This window comes from Kwoniella mangroviensis (assembly GCF_000507465.2).
Source record: "Kwoniella mangroviensis CBS 8507 chromosome 1 map unlocalized Ctg01, whole genome shotgun sequence".
Taxonomy (NCBI): Eukaryota; Fungi; Basidiomycota; class Tremellomycetes; order Tremellales; family Cryptococcaceae; genus Kwoniella; species Kwoniella mangrovensis.
In genome coordinates this window covers 1,274,316-1,289,882 of record NW_027062533.1, presented here as the reverse complement: position 1 = coordinate 1,289,882, position 15,567 = coordinate 1,274,316, and the positions used below count along the sequence as shown (strand labels likewise).

The 15,567-nt window shown below is 46.6% G+C and overlaps 6 protein-coding genes across 6 annotated transcripts; 3 read left to right on the top strand and 3 right to left on the bottom strand.

Annotated features, from left to right (window-relative positions):
- Positions 1–44: 44 nt before the first annotated feature.
- I203_100480 (SWR1-complex protein 4) lies at positions 45–1,600 on the bottom strand (the record flags this gene model as incomplete). Its single annotated transcript, XM_065516657.1, has 3 exons — positions 45–557; positions 608–939; positions 1,279–1,600. 3 exons carry the CDS (start codon positions 1,598–1,600, stop codon positions 45–47), a joined length of 1,167 nt encoding a protein of 388 aa, XP_065373475.1.
- Positions 1,601–2,321: 721 nt separating this feature from the next.
- On the top strand, positions 2,322–3,696 carry I203_100479 (uncharacterized protein; the record flags this gene model as incomplete). The annotated part of the gene is made up of 6 exons (XM_019150308.1): positions 2,322–2,346; positions 2,404–2,465; positions 2,517–2,621; positions 2,688–2,733; positions 2,782–3,269; positions 3,493–3,696. 6 exons carry the CDS (start codon positions 2,322–2,324, stop codon positions 3,694–3,696), a joined length of 930 nt encoding a protein of 309 aa, XP_019000274.1.
- Positions 3,697–6,252: 2,556 nt separating this feature from the next.
- Positions 6,253–6,551, top strand: I203_100478 (uncharacterized protein; the record flags this gene model as incomplete). Its single annotated transcript, XM_019150306.1, has 2 exons — positions 6,253–6,451; positions 6,517–6,551. The coding sequence occupies 2 exons, from the start codon at positions 6,253–6,255 to the stop codon at positions 6,549–6,551; spliced, it is 234 nt and encodes a 77-aa protein (XP_019000272.1).
- Positions 6,552–6,859: 308 nt separating this feature from the next.
- On the bottom strand, positions 6,860–8,607 carry I203_100477 (mannose-6-phosphate isomerase; the record flags this gene model as incomplete). The annotated part of the gene is made up of 4 exons (XM_019150305.1): positions 6,860–7,275; positions 7,441–7,941; positions 8,094–8,343; positions 8,467–8,607. 4 exons carry the CDS (start codon positions 8,605–8,607, stop codon positions 6,860–6,862), a joined length of 1,308 nt encoding a protein of 435 aa, XP_019000271.1.
- A 569-nt stretch (positions 8,608–9,176) lies between these two features.
- Positions 9,177–12,163, bottom strand: I203_100476 (uncharacterized protein; the record flags this gene model as incomplete). Its single annotated transcript, XM_065516656.1, has 11 exons — positions 9,177–9,353; positions 9,502–9,924; positions 9,998–10,111; positions 10,186–10,260; positions 10,314–10,611; positions 10,670–10,759; positions 10,813–10,839; positions 10,908–11,015; positions 11,076–11,200; positions 11,286–11,977; positions 12,046–12,163. 11 exons carry the CDS (start codon positions 12,161–12,163, stop codon positions 9,177–9,179), a joined length of 2,247 nt encoding a protein of 748 aa, XP_065373474.1.
- A 400-nt stretch (positions 12,164–12,563) lies between these two features.
- I203_100475 (phosphomevalonate kinase) lies at positions 12,564–14,570 on the top strand (the record flags this gene model as incomplete). Its single annotated transcript, XM_065516655.1, has 5 exons — positions 12,564–13,034; positions 13,111–13,791; positions 13,901–13,954; positions 14,078–14,204; positions 14,383–14,570. The coding sequence occupies 5 exons, from the start codon at positions 12,564–12,566 to the stop codon at positions 14,568–14,570; spliced, it is 1,521 nt and encodes a 506-aa protein (XP_065373473.1).
- Positions 14,571–15,567: the final 997 nt, after the last annotated feature.

The window sequence follows — 15,567 nt, the reverse complement described above, 5'->3', positions numbered from 1 at the left end:
GAAGATACAACACATCTATCTATCTATCTACTATCCACTGTTCCCTACAACCCACGGCTTGGCCTGTTTTTATTCGTCGTGGTGGTGGTATCAGTCGAAGTGACAGATTCGGATCTCGCCTTTCTACTGTCGATGATGGGGAGAAGACCTTCCTTCTGCGCCTTTACCGTGCGGAGTTCCTGTTCCACCCTGTCCACTTGTCGTTTCATGTCAATTAGTGCACCTGCCGCTTGAAGCAGGCTGTCAAACGTCTCAATATTGTTACGTGTGGGCATGACCAACTTGTGAGCACTGATTCCAAGCTCATTGAGCAGTTCGGTAATACGTATAGCGGCGTTTTGTTTCGGTGGAGGAATTTTGGTGGATCGAAGGTGAACAGGCTGATGAACAGGGTGTTTACTGGCGAGGTGAGAAGAATGTGGATTGGTAGGGGGTGGGGGTAAGTGGTAGATGCAATGAGCGAGATCGAAAGCGGCCTGTTCTTTGGGATGTTTCTTAGGCGGTGGTGGTGGAGGTGGAGCGGGTTCACCTTCCTCTGCTCGCTTTCGTTTCTTATTCTGTAGAAGGCAGTCAGCAGAATTTCCAAGAAAGGGTTTGCTTGACTCACCTTGTCAATACCAAAGATCGCTTCGACATTGGATTGATCGAATTCCACCAAGCCACTATCCAAACCCATAATAGTCCGCATCAGATCGTCTCGATCAGCACGGTATCGTCGTTCGTTCTGTTCCATCCTCTTGACCTCGATGTAAAGGGCTTCCTCCTCAGCGATCTCAGCGGCGGTAAGATGGAACAACTCTGATGCATACTGTTTGCGTTTGATCTCGCGAGCTGAACTGTCAGCTAAATTCACGTATAGAGGAAACTCACCTTTGTCAAAAGCATATGCGTGAATGAGCTGCTGTTGGGCTTGCGGATCGGCAGCCGTACGCGTACGTACTAGTCGTCGGCAGATAGTATAGTAACGATCTTTGATTTCCTATGAAAAGGTCAGCGAAATCCACGATTGCTTCACTCACCTCCACTGAGCGCTTCTTCTCGGTCGCAGTGCCTGTCACACCTCTGTATGCGTACCTATCCGCAACAATGATGAAACGAAGGTCGTAGGTCTTGAGAAGGTCGAAGAGGTACAAAGTCTCGTGCGATGTCCAGTTTGGATCACTCAGGTGTTGATCGTATTCGAACTGACTATACTCCATGACCGATGGGCCGTGAAGATTGAATTTACCAAAGTACTCGACTAATTGTCAACAACATTCGACCGATTAAGAGACTCACCACTGACTCCAGGATCTGCATCCGTGATTCTCGCCCAATGTCCGAGTTTGACGGGATTATCCTGCCTTGCAGCCGGTGAAAATGGTGTCCATTCCCAATGAACCTTCTTGGATTTGAGTGATGGCTTCTCTCGATACTTGACGGCGGCTATGGATGCTTGCGCCTCTGCGAGAGAGGGAGCATTGTCTCCGATGAGTGCGTACAACTCTCTTGAAATACCATCTGGTTTTTTGGCCGCTGGATTCGCAGTGGTGCTACGCCTGGGGGCTGATGGACCTGCTTGGGGCAGATTGAGGATGGAACGTACATCTGAAGATGACATGATGGCGTGTGATGCTGATGATATGGTACGCAAGGTAGGATGTATGGAGTTGTTGTTGATATGGTGGTGTTGTTATGCATGTTGGAAAGAATGGCCGGAGAGATGAGTTTTGTTTTGATCTTTCTTAAATCTGCCTTCCCTTTTGATGTTCGAACATGATAGATACTGTGCAGTCAGATATTCATACATGAAAGATTTCCTCAGTATAGATACATAATCATCACGCATGCATGATAGCAGTACCCCTATTTCAGGTTGGTGGGCAGACTTGCGCTACATATATGTCTGAGTGAAAAGCTGGGAATATGCCTCGAGATACTCTGAAAGGAGCCATAATCTGTCCACACCCATCCTAGAGGCAGAATTGCTCGTCTTCAATATATGTTGCGAGACCAATGGACTATAGACTGATCACCTCAAAGAAAGACCTTGTGCAAGACCTTGTGCACTTAGACATCAGTCTCAGTACGCCGTCGAAAGTTGCGCTGGGCATCAGAACATCGACGCGAATCACAACCATCCTCTTCTTGCTCCTGTCGTTATCTAGCGAATAACTCGGTTTCTTGGGCCGGAGCTCGGGAAGTCGGGGCAGTTATTAGTCCGGACGATCATCGTAGCATTCATCTCATATATATAGCATCAATCATGATTTCGACATGTAAAGTAGCATCTCAGTAGTATATCCCTGTTGCGTCAACTGAAGAAACCTATATCGTACACCATGGCTCCGAAGGTCTTGTTAATGGGTGAGTCAGTATGAACCTCAACGCGTGATAGCTTTATCGCTAATCGAAAAACCCCAGGCGAGTTGTTCTGGGCAGGACCGGATGCCGAAGAGCTTCTGGGCGGTATTGCAGAGCTTGTGGTGAGCTTGAGCCTTGTCTGTCAGGGTAGGCAGTCCTGATGTATCTCCTAGCCTATGGAATCTCAATCCCGCGAAGAGTTCTTCCAAGATTGCGCTCCTGGTGGACGATACAGCGACATAGTGGGGATCTATCATGAACACCTCTCAGATAAAATCGTGGGTTCGCCAAACGACGAGCTGATAAACGCTCTGCCGTCCACCTGCAAATGATTTGCTCATAAGGGAGCAGGATATGATTCGGTGGGAGTGAAAGCTGCTAAAGCTAGAGGTGTGTATATCCATCTCTTCAGTTAGCAACCTGCTGACTATTGCATAGGCATCGGAGTGTCCAATACTCCCGGTGCAGTAGACGAGGCCACCGCAACCACAGCCGTGTTCCTCCTCGTCGCGACGATGCGTAGATTCAGCTGGTGCGAAGCAAATCTGAGGGCTGGTGGATTCAACCCACCTGGTGTAGAAGAAAGCGCAAGAGATCTAAGTGGGAAGACAGTTGGTATATTGGGTATGGGAGGAATAGGACTCAAGATGGCGAATTACATCAGACCATTCGGCTGTAATCTACTCTACCACAATCGACGACCTAACTCTCTGGCACCACCCGATGTCAAATATGTCTCCGAGCTCTACGAGTTTCTCGGACAATTGGATGTGCTGATGGTCAGTATACCGCTTAGTGAGAAGACCAGAGGATTTGTGGGCGAAAAGGAGATTAGGACGATGAAGAAAGGAAGTATCATTGTGAATACTGCTAGAGGTCCGGTCATAGATGAGGAAGCGATGATCAAGGCTTTACAGGACGGTCATGTGAGTTTGCTCTATCATGCATCGCTCTACCACTCGTCTCCGCCTCCTTTCCCATTATACGTCCTATCCTCTACCATTTAGCTCCCGCGACATCTCATGGTCATCACTTCCCATCGTTGAGAAGCTCTCCGCTGTAACGTGCACGCGCAGTCGTTTGGGACGGGCTAAGGGATTTTCTTCCGGTATGATTCACGTGCTGACATACTCTATGCCTGCTTCACAGCTCGGATCAGTCGGCTTAGATGTATTCACCAAAGAACCCGAAGTCGATCAGCGATTGAAAGACATGAAACACATCACCCTTCTGCCTCACGTCGGTACTGAGAACCAAGAGGCTAGGAGGAAGATGGAAAGGACAGCGTTGGTAAACCTAAAGGAGTTCTTGACAACTGGTACGGGACCGAACTTGGTGCCAGAGTGTCAATGATTTAGATTGGTAGAACAATAGAAAGAATCATATATCATCGTCTATGCATTGGTTCAGGGAATCTACACTCGGAACCATTGCGACTACGATGATGACGACGATCAGATGATAATCGGTCAAACGAACGAAGAGTCGCTCCCATTGAGAGATCTTCCGGATCTCGATGATCGCGACCATCGGCTTGAATTGGTGATGCATGGTTTGCGCGGATGATTTAGAGATGTTCTCTCCCTACTCCATTCTACAATATCTATGATCCATAATCGCCAGTTCTGTTTAAAAGTTACATTTAAGCAGCGATTTTAACGACACTTGCTTCGACATCGATCTTTGCTTCGGCAGCAGAACTAGCAATATCTTGTTTCTGATATGTCGGCCATCTGGGAGGTTTGTCCGACGATCAGTGCAATTTTCTACTTTGGACTCCTTGATGATGACCTCTATAAACTCACCCCAAACAGCCTGCTTTATCTTGGGTGTAGAACGTCAATCTATCGTACTTGGTGAGAGGCAGATCTTTCTTGATTCTCTCGACTAGATCAGGATTGGCTTTCAACAGGACGCATGGTCATCAACTAAAGGCCCTCTTGCTTTTGTGACTCTGAGGACAAGGTATCTTCCCTCAAAGTCTCACTCACAGGTGAAAGATCTGCCAAATGCGATCAATTCGTTATACTTCTCCCCATGTACTTTAGCAGAAGCAGGTGTATATCCACCAGCAACGTTGAATTGACTTCCATGTTTCAGGACGATTTGTCGAAGGGGGCCTACCGAGTTTTTCAAACCCAACTTATCATCCGGTTGATCATCATCACCCGTTGATCTAGGTTCTAAAGCATGGATATAACCAAAGTCTAGAATCTCCTCGTATAACTTTTTGAGAAGTCGAGAGAACGTCTTGATTGGTCCGGACGCTTCTCCTATAGGCTCTCTCATACCTTGGTAAGTACCAAAGGGGGATATCCTGAGACCGACTTTCGGAGGTGGGATGACGGATGTCACCGATTTGAGGATTCCAATAGGAAATCGGATTCGGTTGTCGATACTTCCACCATAGGAGTCTGTCCGTAGGTTGGAGACGGATTGAATCTGGGAACCGTATGCCAGCAGATGATTCAAGCTTATATGGAGCTTTTCTAGACTCACGAACTGGTCCAGAAGCTATCAAGAAGCCCAAGGAATACGTCATCAGCCTGAGCTTGTTCGGTTGTCCATGAATGTCTTGTGTCAACAGCACTTACATATCCATTCGCAGCATGGATTTCAACGCCATCAAATCCAGCTCCAATGGCATTCTTGGAACCCTCGGTACACTCTTTGATACTTGATCTAGGTCTGTCTGGTCTATTACTTTCAGTCCTGGTTGTAGAGCACCGGGAGTCGGATCATGATTGTTGGATGGCGCGTAGACCACAGGATTCACACCAGGTATAGCGACACGACTGGTAGAGTGAGTGTTCGTGCCTGTAAGTATCGAAGCGAACGGCAGAGAGGCGCTCAAGTGCCTTGATAGTAGCTCACCCGGCTTGAGCGATCTATAAGATCATTTTACCGCCTTTAGAGTGGACTGCATCGGTGATCTTCCTCCATTGTTGTATCTGCTCTTCAGACCAGATTTTTGGCCATCGTCACAATACACAATGTCAGCTTATCATTAGTGATATCTTGGGTAATAACGTTTGGCTGCAGCGGTGGTGACAGCACTCACTAGGCATACAAGGCCAAACTCTGCCATCTTTTGATGGTGAGGTTGGCCTCTGAGAGAATCAGACCTCCATCTGCACAGCCATCCAATCCTCAAGGTCAGCTTGTAGTTACGCCTTTGCGATAGGGCGACCAGGCTCATAGCTCACCAGTAGCCCTAGAGCTGTAATATTCCTCGGCCCACTCGCTGGGTACACCATCATCTTTACCTGCTCTAAGCCTCGTCATCGGGGCCATGACCACTCTATGCTTGAGTGAGATATCACCGAGTCTGAATGGCTCGAACAGCCCAGCGGAGTCCTGCCTTTGAATGACTATCATGTCGATTTACACCTCAGGGATCTCAGTTAGGTGTGGTAAGTTATTTAAAGCTGGCAAGCGGGAATTCGTAATCATTTTCTTGCATATCCCTTCTATACTCCTTTCAGCTCAGCTCTCAGCTGTATAAGTCTGCGCGTGACACAGATAAATCTCCTTCAACCTCCATCCTGTTCGAAGGTTATGTTGAAAAGCATGTGTGGATTGTCAATCTGATCATAGCTTATAAAACTGAGTGGAGGATATCACGTTCGGCGCTTAGTTCTCGAATGAAGACTATTTGTAATAATAGATCGTACTGAGCTATGAGAAGCGAGTTTCGTTAAATTGATTCCGCTAATAACCATTTGTCATTCCAGGTGATTACCACCCAAGCCACACACGTCCACGTCTTCCCACAGCTTCAAAATGTAGAGCATCGTTCGTCGTTCTTGCCGATCGTCTGATGCCGTGATAATCGAGGATATCGTAATATTAGATTTACCGTTTTTCCCGCTCTGACCCATCAGCTGAATCCTAACGCTATACCTGATCATGCCCGAACAACAAACCAGTATCTCCCAAGACACCGCACAAGGCATGACTGCCCAGGCTGGAGGTCTAGAGAATGCGGCAGGTCAAATTGAAAGACTCAGACAAAGAGCAGAAGCAGCTGGACTAGATCCTGATGAGCATATCAACACGAGTCAACGGTACATCGCTCTGTCAAGTCAACTGGCTGAAGTGTTACAAGGTGAGTGATGTCTCTCACAAGAGTTATGGTTGCTTTCATGGACTGATACATGGGATGACATATAGCGTCCAGTCAATCTCAAGAGAATAACAATCAATGAATACTTGGTTGTGTATTTACCCATCAACTGTAGCGCTATGTAATCGATGTATGATATACACTAGATGAGATTTGTGGATCCTGTCAGCCAAAACGTCAACGAATCTGTCACTTCCACCAATGATCAATCGTTTTCATGAGGGAGCATCATGTTTGAGCTCAGTCTCACTGGTAGAGTGTACAAAAATGATATGTACATCTCACATTATCATGAGATAGTAAATCGATAATGATGAGAAAGTCTATAAGCAAGCGCCATTGTCCGTATGATAATCCCAGTATTCTACTCTATAAAAACAGTAATCGAATCTAAGCTTCTACGTAAGCTCTAAAAACCTCTAAGTCCTTTGAAGCTTCCCAAGTGACTTCTTCATTCGCACCAATAAAGATTACATTGCCCCTTTCGAATTCTACCTTGTCATCACCGTTGACGATCGACCCACTACCCTGAGTGACAACAGCAATGGACGGTCCTTCAATCTTCCTGTGCGAGGTTTTACCACCTGAAGGGAGTTCTACACGTAACACCGAAAATTCTTCGATAGGCGGGTCGTACAGTTTGGTAGCTTGATCCTGAGAACCGAAGGTTGTAGGTTGAAGTAATTGTTGATCACCTGGTCCAGATTCGTAGGTCAACATTTCGACCAAAGTGGGTACATCACGTAGTTTCGGTGTGAGACCTGCTCGGACGACGTTGTCGGAGGTGGCCATACATTCGATGATGTCTAGTTGGGATAAAAATGTCAGCATTGTCACTATGAGCGGGGGAACAGGATAGTACAGGCAAGGAGAGTGCAAGAAAGAGAAAAGATTGAATAGTACATCAAAACAGTGAAAGCGGGCTAATCGTGACCGGGTGAACAAGCGGGAAAGAGATAGCATCTACTCACCTCCCTTGATATAAGCATGAGGTGAATTAGCTTCTAAGAAAGCTGCCTCGCCCTTCTTCAGTTCCACCACATTCAAGAAGAAAACACATAACACTCCGACATCGTCAGGGTACTGGTCATTCAACATCAAAGCCAAGTCCACCACGCTCTTTTCCGCTTCCTCAATCTTCTCGCCTTTCTTATATCGTTCTATCAATGCACGTACAGCAGTGGTTACAGTATCTTTATCAGCAGACATGAGAGCATCGAAGATCTGTTTGAGGATTTGCTTGTTCTCATCTGTGGGTGAGCAAGGTGTTTGTCGATATGTCGAAAGATCGAAAGGTGGATTGGTAGGTAAACCAACAGAAGATGCGAGTGACTCGATCAGTTTAGAGGATATGATGGCTTTGAGTTCGGGTACGACGAGCAGGTTGAGCAGGAGGTTGGGTAGTGGTAGGAAGTTGAGGAAAGCTAGGAATGGAGTGAGAGCGATGGCCATTTCTGGTTTGTGATTGGGATCTGCAAATCACCGATCAATGTCAATACACGCTGCGTATGGTCGCACGGAGGGTGTTCATGTCGACAGCAGGGTGAAATTAGAACAGCCAGGAGTATATACATGAATATATCCTGTTGAAGGGGTCTTGGAGTACAGGTATGTATTCACTCACCCTTGTATACATTCGGTCTCTCGTCAAACAACTTCCTCGCCAGCGTCTTATCGGGATGAGCCTGAATACTGAGAGCAGTTCCAATACTCAACACCTTGAGCAGAAAAGGTAGGTTGCCTTCTCTCGAATCCTGGAACTTGCTGATAACCTTATCTCCAACAAGTGCTGAGTTTGATTTGATGTGTTCGGATAACAGTGATGAGTCGGAGGTGAGCTTGGAAGGGAGAGTGGGGTGAGTACCCATCCATAACTGTTGAAGGTGTGTAACGGTCAGCTATGGATTCATTCTTTTCATAGACAATTGCATAGTCCTTTCAGATATCTGACAATAGTATATGGAATTAAGATGAGATAAAGAGTGATTGATACATACCTCGGCATATGTCTTGTTCTCATCAATCTGAAAGCCTTCGACGCAAGTATTTCCAAACTGAGCTGCCAAAGAAGCGGAACCCTTCTTCCCCCAGTCATATGACTGTACTCCTGGTGATAGCTTGAAAAGTGTTGGGGACATAGTTGCTATTGTCGAGTGTGATTCGTGTTGTATGTATGATATATGGATGTCGTGATAGGTGCTCTCTCTTTCTTTTTTCATGTCTCGTCGCGTAGCTCATCGAACTGTGCATCAAAGTTGACACGTGGTTGTATTGTTTACGTGACTGAGTGGCAGGGTGTTTTATGCTTCTTCTCCTTCCCTTCCATTCCCATGAGTACTCCTTACGGCTACGATCCCGGTACCAGAAAGCTTCTGTGATAGGAGAAGGCGCGCAACTTTCCTGTAGAGTATCAGGCATCTATCTTGTCAATTCGTAGATTAGATTGGAGCAGTATCACTGACAAATCCAGAATTCATGTAAAGCAATACATTTTTATCTTCTTCTACGGTTCTACAAACGGGCGGGACCGTTCTTGCAATTTAACGCTACAATCGATTTTTGAGATTTACATGTTTTTTTTTTTCTTTTACAAAATTTTCTACTCATCAAGAGTGACGCTTGATCTTTTCCCCCATCATCTCTTCATTCCGACATCAACCAAATTTGGGTGTTGGACATGGCATCGAAGTCTATTCGCGGTTTATGTCTAAGGTTCTAAGCCTCCATGCCCACTTCCAGGCAAGAATGCCCACACCGTACCAGCTATCATCAGTAAGCTACAGATACCTACTAAGATCCAATGACCTGAGTTCTGTAGTCTACCGGAAGCGGAATTTTCTGTGCAGGGAATCAGGCGAGGAGCGAGCTTCAGGTGGAAGAGCAACTAGATGCGGTAACATTTCAGTCAGCGACTACCATTCTCAAAGCGTCCTCACGTCGGATGGAAAATATGCTATCGCAAGACAGTTCGCACAGAAGGAAGCCATGATATGTTGTTATGAAGAGCATGCCGAACAGAATTTGAAACTCACCGGAAGAATGATGCAAATAACAAAAGCCGAGAAACTACCCAAGAAAGCCATCACCTTCCCAAAGCCAGGAAGCAGAATGGCAGTGGCAACACACAAGGCAGTGATCACTGTCCTTGACATCACTCTCAAGGTGGCTTTTCGTCTCTCGTGGTCCGGTCTGATGACATTTCCTGCACTGCCTTGACGTTGTCGTCCAAATGACGTATAAGACCAGTCTGATTCACCGAACCCTTGTAATGCTCGGCGATTTGAGTTTCTGCGAGGTTGTTCGAGGGACGACCGTCTTTCATTGCGATCTGATTTCGATCCCGAATCCAATGGATCTACATCCTCGATTTGGGATGGGTAAAAAGTCGATTCGTTCGAAGCCAAGCCGAGATGAGCAGGCGATATACCAAGTATGCCTTCGATGGTAATATTGAGCTATGTGAGGATTCGCGAGTCAGTTGGCATCGGAACAGGCTCATCTTCGCTTTCCTTATTCGCTTTCACTTACGGGCCTTGAGCTCAAGCCGAATTTTGTGAGAGGATTCACGACTATCATCCATAAAGCCACCGAATTAAGTAGATGGGGGTACTGGTATTTTTCTTGCATCAAATCTCGCGTTATCTGCAGGAATTGTTCTATTAGCGATTGTCATTGGGTGTATAAAAAAAGAAGAAGAAAAAAACAGAAAGACGTACCTCATCCGAAACGTCTTGCCCGATCATGAGGTAGCCTGCTGCTCCCGCTACGAAAGAGATAGCAGTGGCGATCGCCTAAATCCAGCGTCAGGCTTCATCCTGTCATTGTGTCAGGTGAATGTACTGACAAAAGCTTTGTTGACGATGTTGTCAAATCGTTCCGGATTCTTCATATCTCTCGCTAAACTAGGCATAACCGCATGTCCCCCGAATCCAGCCAACACAAGACCTATCCCACCTAGCCAATTGGCGTTTTCCCATTCTGGTAATAGCGACGTGGGCATTGGGCTGCGGAGGGAGCCTGGGGCGGAGGAGCGGATGAAGCCGTCGATAAGCAGGACGAGAACCAGGAGAAGTGAAGAGATCGATGACAGCAGAGAAGGCAGTGATAGCAGACGGAGTGGCAATAGTGCTGTTGGAAGTATCCTATAACAGAAAGATACAAGATTAACGCCATGTTCACCAGAAAAGCACGATTACCCACAAGAAAAACCCAATGAGCTTCCAGAAATTGGAAGACACTTCGGGATATAAGGCGTTAAGCGTATCACCAAACAGAACAACGAGAGCGACACTGAAAGGTAGGAATAAGCATGAACACATATATCTGGACGTTTTGTAGCTCACCCTAAGGCAAACAGCTCGAGGCAGAATCTAATCGTGAACTACTATCAGTAAACCTGTTATGTGAGATAGTCGAAGTCGGATGCATTGTAGCTCACAAGATATGGATTCCACCTCCAGCCCAAGTTCCAAAAGCTCTCACACCGATATCGGTGTAGCCCATCAAGGACGGATCCAATCGTATCAGCCTTGCCAACAGCTTGGCACTTAGAAATGATGTTCAGCCCAATTTGAGAACGTTTTTAGCCATACGAAATGCAGCTTACGTGTGACAGGTCAGCCATCCAAAGCTTAATAGCATCACCGTTCCTCCTATCCACCCGGCGTATGCGAAAGCAAGAGGCATCGATAATAAACCTATACCGACTAAAACAGCGGTCGCGTTGAACAGCTAGTTGACAATGCGAGTCAGCCGATATGAATTTGCTTAAATAGTCATACACCTGGAATCGAAAATACTGCCCGAAACAACTCACTGTTTGTCCATCTGTACTCTGTCCTTCAGGATATCTTATTCGCCTAATTTTGGTCCTAGATATAGCATCTCCGCCGCCATGGACACCCATTGTGCCGTACTGATTCTGATGGTTGCTCTTCACCAGGGCGCCCAATTCATCATCTGCGCTGTCTAAAGGTCCTTCGGTATCATCATCTTCAGTGGCATTTTCATGAGCTGATCTGCTACGTAAGGCTGTTTGACTGCCACTTGATTTGGTTCCAAGAGATGTACTGAGATGAGAAGGGGTAGTTCTGGGCGAAAACATGTTGATCGAGATCAAACCTTTTCCGCTTGCCGTTGGACGAATGATTGGACTGGCTTGATTGGATGTCACTGGGCTTGTGTTGGTGCCTTTAGCGGTAGGTAGTGGATCCGAGTGGAAGAATGAAGGTTCCTCAGAGACTCTCCTCTCTTGACTAAGATTAGGCTCATCCTCAAATACTACCTCCGGATCCCCCACTCCCATCGAGTTTGGTGCATGGGAAGAGCGACGTCCATCTGCGGGTGTAGCAGCAGCTTCTAGATCGGCCCATCTGTGCGACACGTCCCTGTCATCATCCTGGTATGATTCATCGAGACGTCTAGTCGGGGAAGAGTGAGAGCGAGAGGAGGTGGAGTCGATGAAGGAAGGTGCCGATCCACCATATCGCATTTCTTGGTGTCGACGGTCTAGCAGAGGGTACATTGTTCAGCTGGACTATCCATGAAAAGGATAAGATAGTGACTGAGATACCCACATGAGAACACCAACTCGAGACTGCTCTGCATCATGTTGGTCTTCTTCCGGGTGGAGTCATCTTGTGGAGATGGGACTGGTACAGCTGGGATGGGCACACCCCCATGAGGGGATGACATGGTGTGGAAGATACCGAAGTGGAAGGTATATATGCTTTTGTATTGATGTAGATTAGAGGTCGCAAGCAGTGTCTTGTGGGTAAAAGTGAGAAGATGAGTGGAGTATGGAGTGAGAACAAAGGTTGTTATCAGTCCATGTCGTCTTGTGAGGTCGCTTGTTAACGAGAGAGATAAGAAAGACACCCACTCAAGATCAGATCCGGGTTTTACGGAGACTACACATAGAGTAGATCCACACAATCACCACGTGGCATGACAGTGCACGGTTCACTCATCAACCGCTAACATCCGAGAAATCATACTGTATATTTCACACATATGCATCCCATCTACCATCTACCATCCAACATCCCTCGGCATATGCATCTGACAGCACTCAGCCCATAGCTGTACATATCCCATGGCGACATCCAAGACGACCACAGTATCATCTCCCGGCAAGGTACTCCTGGCAGGAGGGTACCTCGTGTTGGACAGGGAGTACTCGGGATTGGTCGTAGCAACCTCATCACGCTTCTATTCCACCGTAACCTCACTTCCTAAATCAACAGATCAAGATAAAGTCATCCTCTCGGTCAGAGCTGGCCAATTCCCCAAGGAGTCATCGACGTGGACATATGCGGTCAGCATCCAGAACGACAGATTGATGATCGACCAAATCAATGAAAATGCAGTTGGTAAAAACAAATTCATATCCATCGCACTCTTCCAAACTCTCTCTTTAGCTTGGGAGAAAATAGCAGCCGAGTCCAGCTCGCAAGGATTAGATTCCGGGCATGAGCTGCTAAGGCGGATCACGAATGATGGGAAATCGGACGGTCTGGAGATTGTAGTACTGGCCGACAATGATTTCTATTCTCAACGGGAACAGGTGAGTGAGCGTTATCCTATATCATAGCTATTGCTTTCCCAAGCAGCTGAGAAGCTGATTAGACCTTTGACAACAGCTTTCGGCAATGTCACTACCAACACAGATACGTTCTTTATCATCACTGCAACCGTTCACTCCTCTTCCTCGACCTATACCACAGACCAACAAAACGGGTCTAGGATCATCCGCTGCACTCGTAACGTCCCTCGTCGCATCTCTTCTATCACATCTCAACATAGTCACGCTACCATCTTCATCTCCTCAATCCAATTCCAACCATGATCTCCAGCTAGTTCACTCGCTAGCTCAATTCGCACATTGTTTGGCCCAAGGGAAAGTAGGATCTGGATTTGATGTATCATCGGCTGTATTTGGAACTCATATATATACACGATTCTCTCCTTCCGTTCTCTCGCCATTGATGGATAGACCACTAGACTCGATAACATTTTCATCACCTACACTGCTACCTGTGTTGGAGTCTTCCCAATGGGATCAGAGAACCACTGCGTTCAGATTACCAAAGGGTTTAAGGTTAATTTTGGCGGATGTGGACGCTGGTACAGATACCCCCTCTTTCGTTGGCAAGGTATTGACATGGCGTAAAGAGAACCCAGAAGTGGCGAAGAAGCTGTGGGATGATCTGGATAGAGCAAATAGGCAGATAGAAAGATTGTTGACGGAGCTCGTTGCTAGAGAGGGCGAACATGATTACGAGGAGACTGTTGGCTGGATGGGAGAAAGGCATATCGAAGATGTGAGTCTGCGATCCTTCGCTTCTTACTCAAACAAGGTTTCTGGGTCCCATATGTGACTGTCAGGTCAGGCTTGGAAAAATTAGAGTTGACATGTCTGTTCTGGAACAGCACAAGGAGAACCCTACAGCGGTTTTGTTGTATGAAATTAGGCTGACTCTCTTCGTAAGTGATCTTGTACTGCCACACCCCCCCTTGGTAGCGCTATCCTGTGCGAACATCCACTGCTCACAGTCTGCACCTCGCACTGTAACGAGGTCTAATTTCGCTAATCAAATCCCCTTCCAGATTATCAGAGATTTCCAGCGTAAAATGTCAGAGCTTTCTGGTGTACCGATCGAGCCACCTGAACAAACTAGATTATTGGATGCTTGCTCAGAATTGGAAGGTGTCATCGGAGGCGGTGTGCCAGGTGGTGAGTCCTTTGTCCTTCGTGCTTCTTCAGCGCACTCAATCTCTTCTGGCTATTGTTTTTCTGCCTACTCATGTATCGGACTTTCATTCCACGTAAACGCATGATCCATAGATCTTCATGATCACCGCGGACGGTCGGACAATGACAAGGCATTCGCTAATTCATTTACCCCTTGCAGCCGGTGGTTACGATGCTCTATTCCTCCTAATCGTTGACACACCCTCGGTCGTCTCGCGCGTCGATAACCTTTGGTCGGGGTGGAAGGAGATGAGCGTATGTCCCTTGTTGGCCAAGCAGAGTGATGACGGTCTCAGGTTGGAAGAGTTGATTGCTGTGAAAGGTCTGAAAGAGGCTTTGGGTCGATGATGGACGGTGTTTTGGTAACGAATAAGCAGCTATGCTTTCATAATGTCAGATGGAGGTGAGGGGTATCGGTCAACAATATGATTGACATACAATCACCTGGATGACTTCCCAACGACGTACATGCATAATCACGTACGCTGAAAGCTGCTATACAAGCAGAGTGGATGATTATATAATCCTGCACAGACTGGATGATGCTAACAAGAGATAGGTGGATCCACCATTCGGTTTATCTTCCCATTTCTTAGCTATACATACTGCAATTATTAAAAATCACTCCAAATCGCTGCGCCACTTTGCTCATCGGTCAAATTGGTCATTCCTCGAGCCAAGCCAAAGACGAGTCTTGTAAATGTACAAAATGGTAACCTAATTTATCTGTCTGACCCTGAAACTCTTTCATTCCCATTCTCCATTCCTCCACTTATCCTAGCAAGGACAGGATGATTGCATCAATCGCGGGACGTGAATTTTACGTGAGCGAGAAGAAGTCATGTCACAAATCATTCTCGCACTGCCTTTGGCCTTTCTCCTTGTTCTCGTTTTCACTGTACAGTAAGAATATCTCCTTCTCCAAGCATGCCGATCATGAACAATCATGGAGTAGGAAGGAAGACTCGGTGACATAAGCAGGTACGGTATGATTAAAGGTATGGATAGAGTACCTTTTCTTTTCTGACCTCTTCACACATTGTACCTATCCACTGAAGACATCATCAAGGTGTGAAGTCAATTCCGAATGATGGATGATATAAAGCGAGCAGGATTAACTGGGAGGGACATCAGAAATACAAAACTGTCTTCGCCGCTATCCTTCACATATCTGTGCATTTGAACAGCATACCCTGTCTAAGGAAAAATCTCATTGCTACCGCACTAGATTAGCGATCGATCAGAACTTGCTCACAATTGCTTGGCGGCAAAGGAAAAAAATATACCATTCGAAGATCATCTTCAGCATCGAAGACGCTGTCGCCAACCCGACTCCCAAGCTATC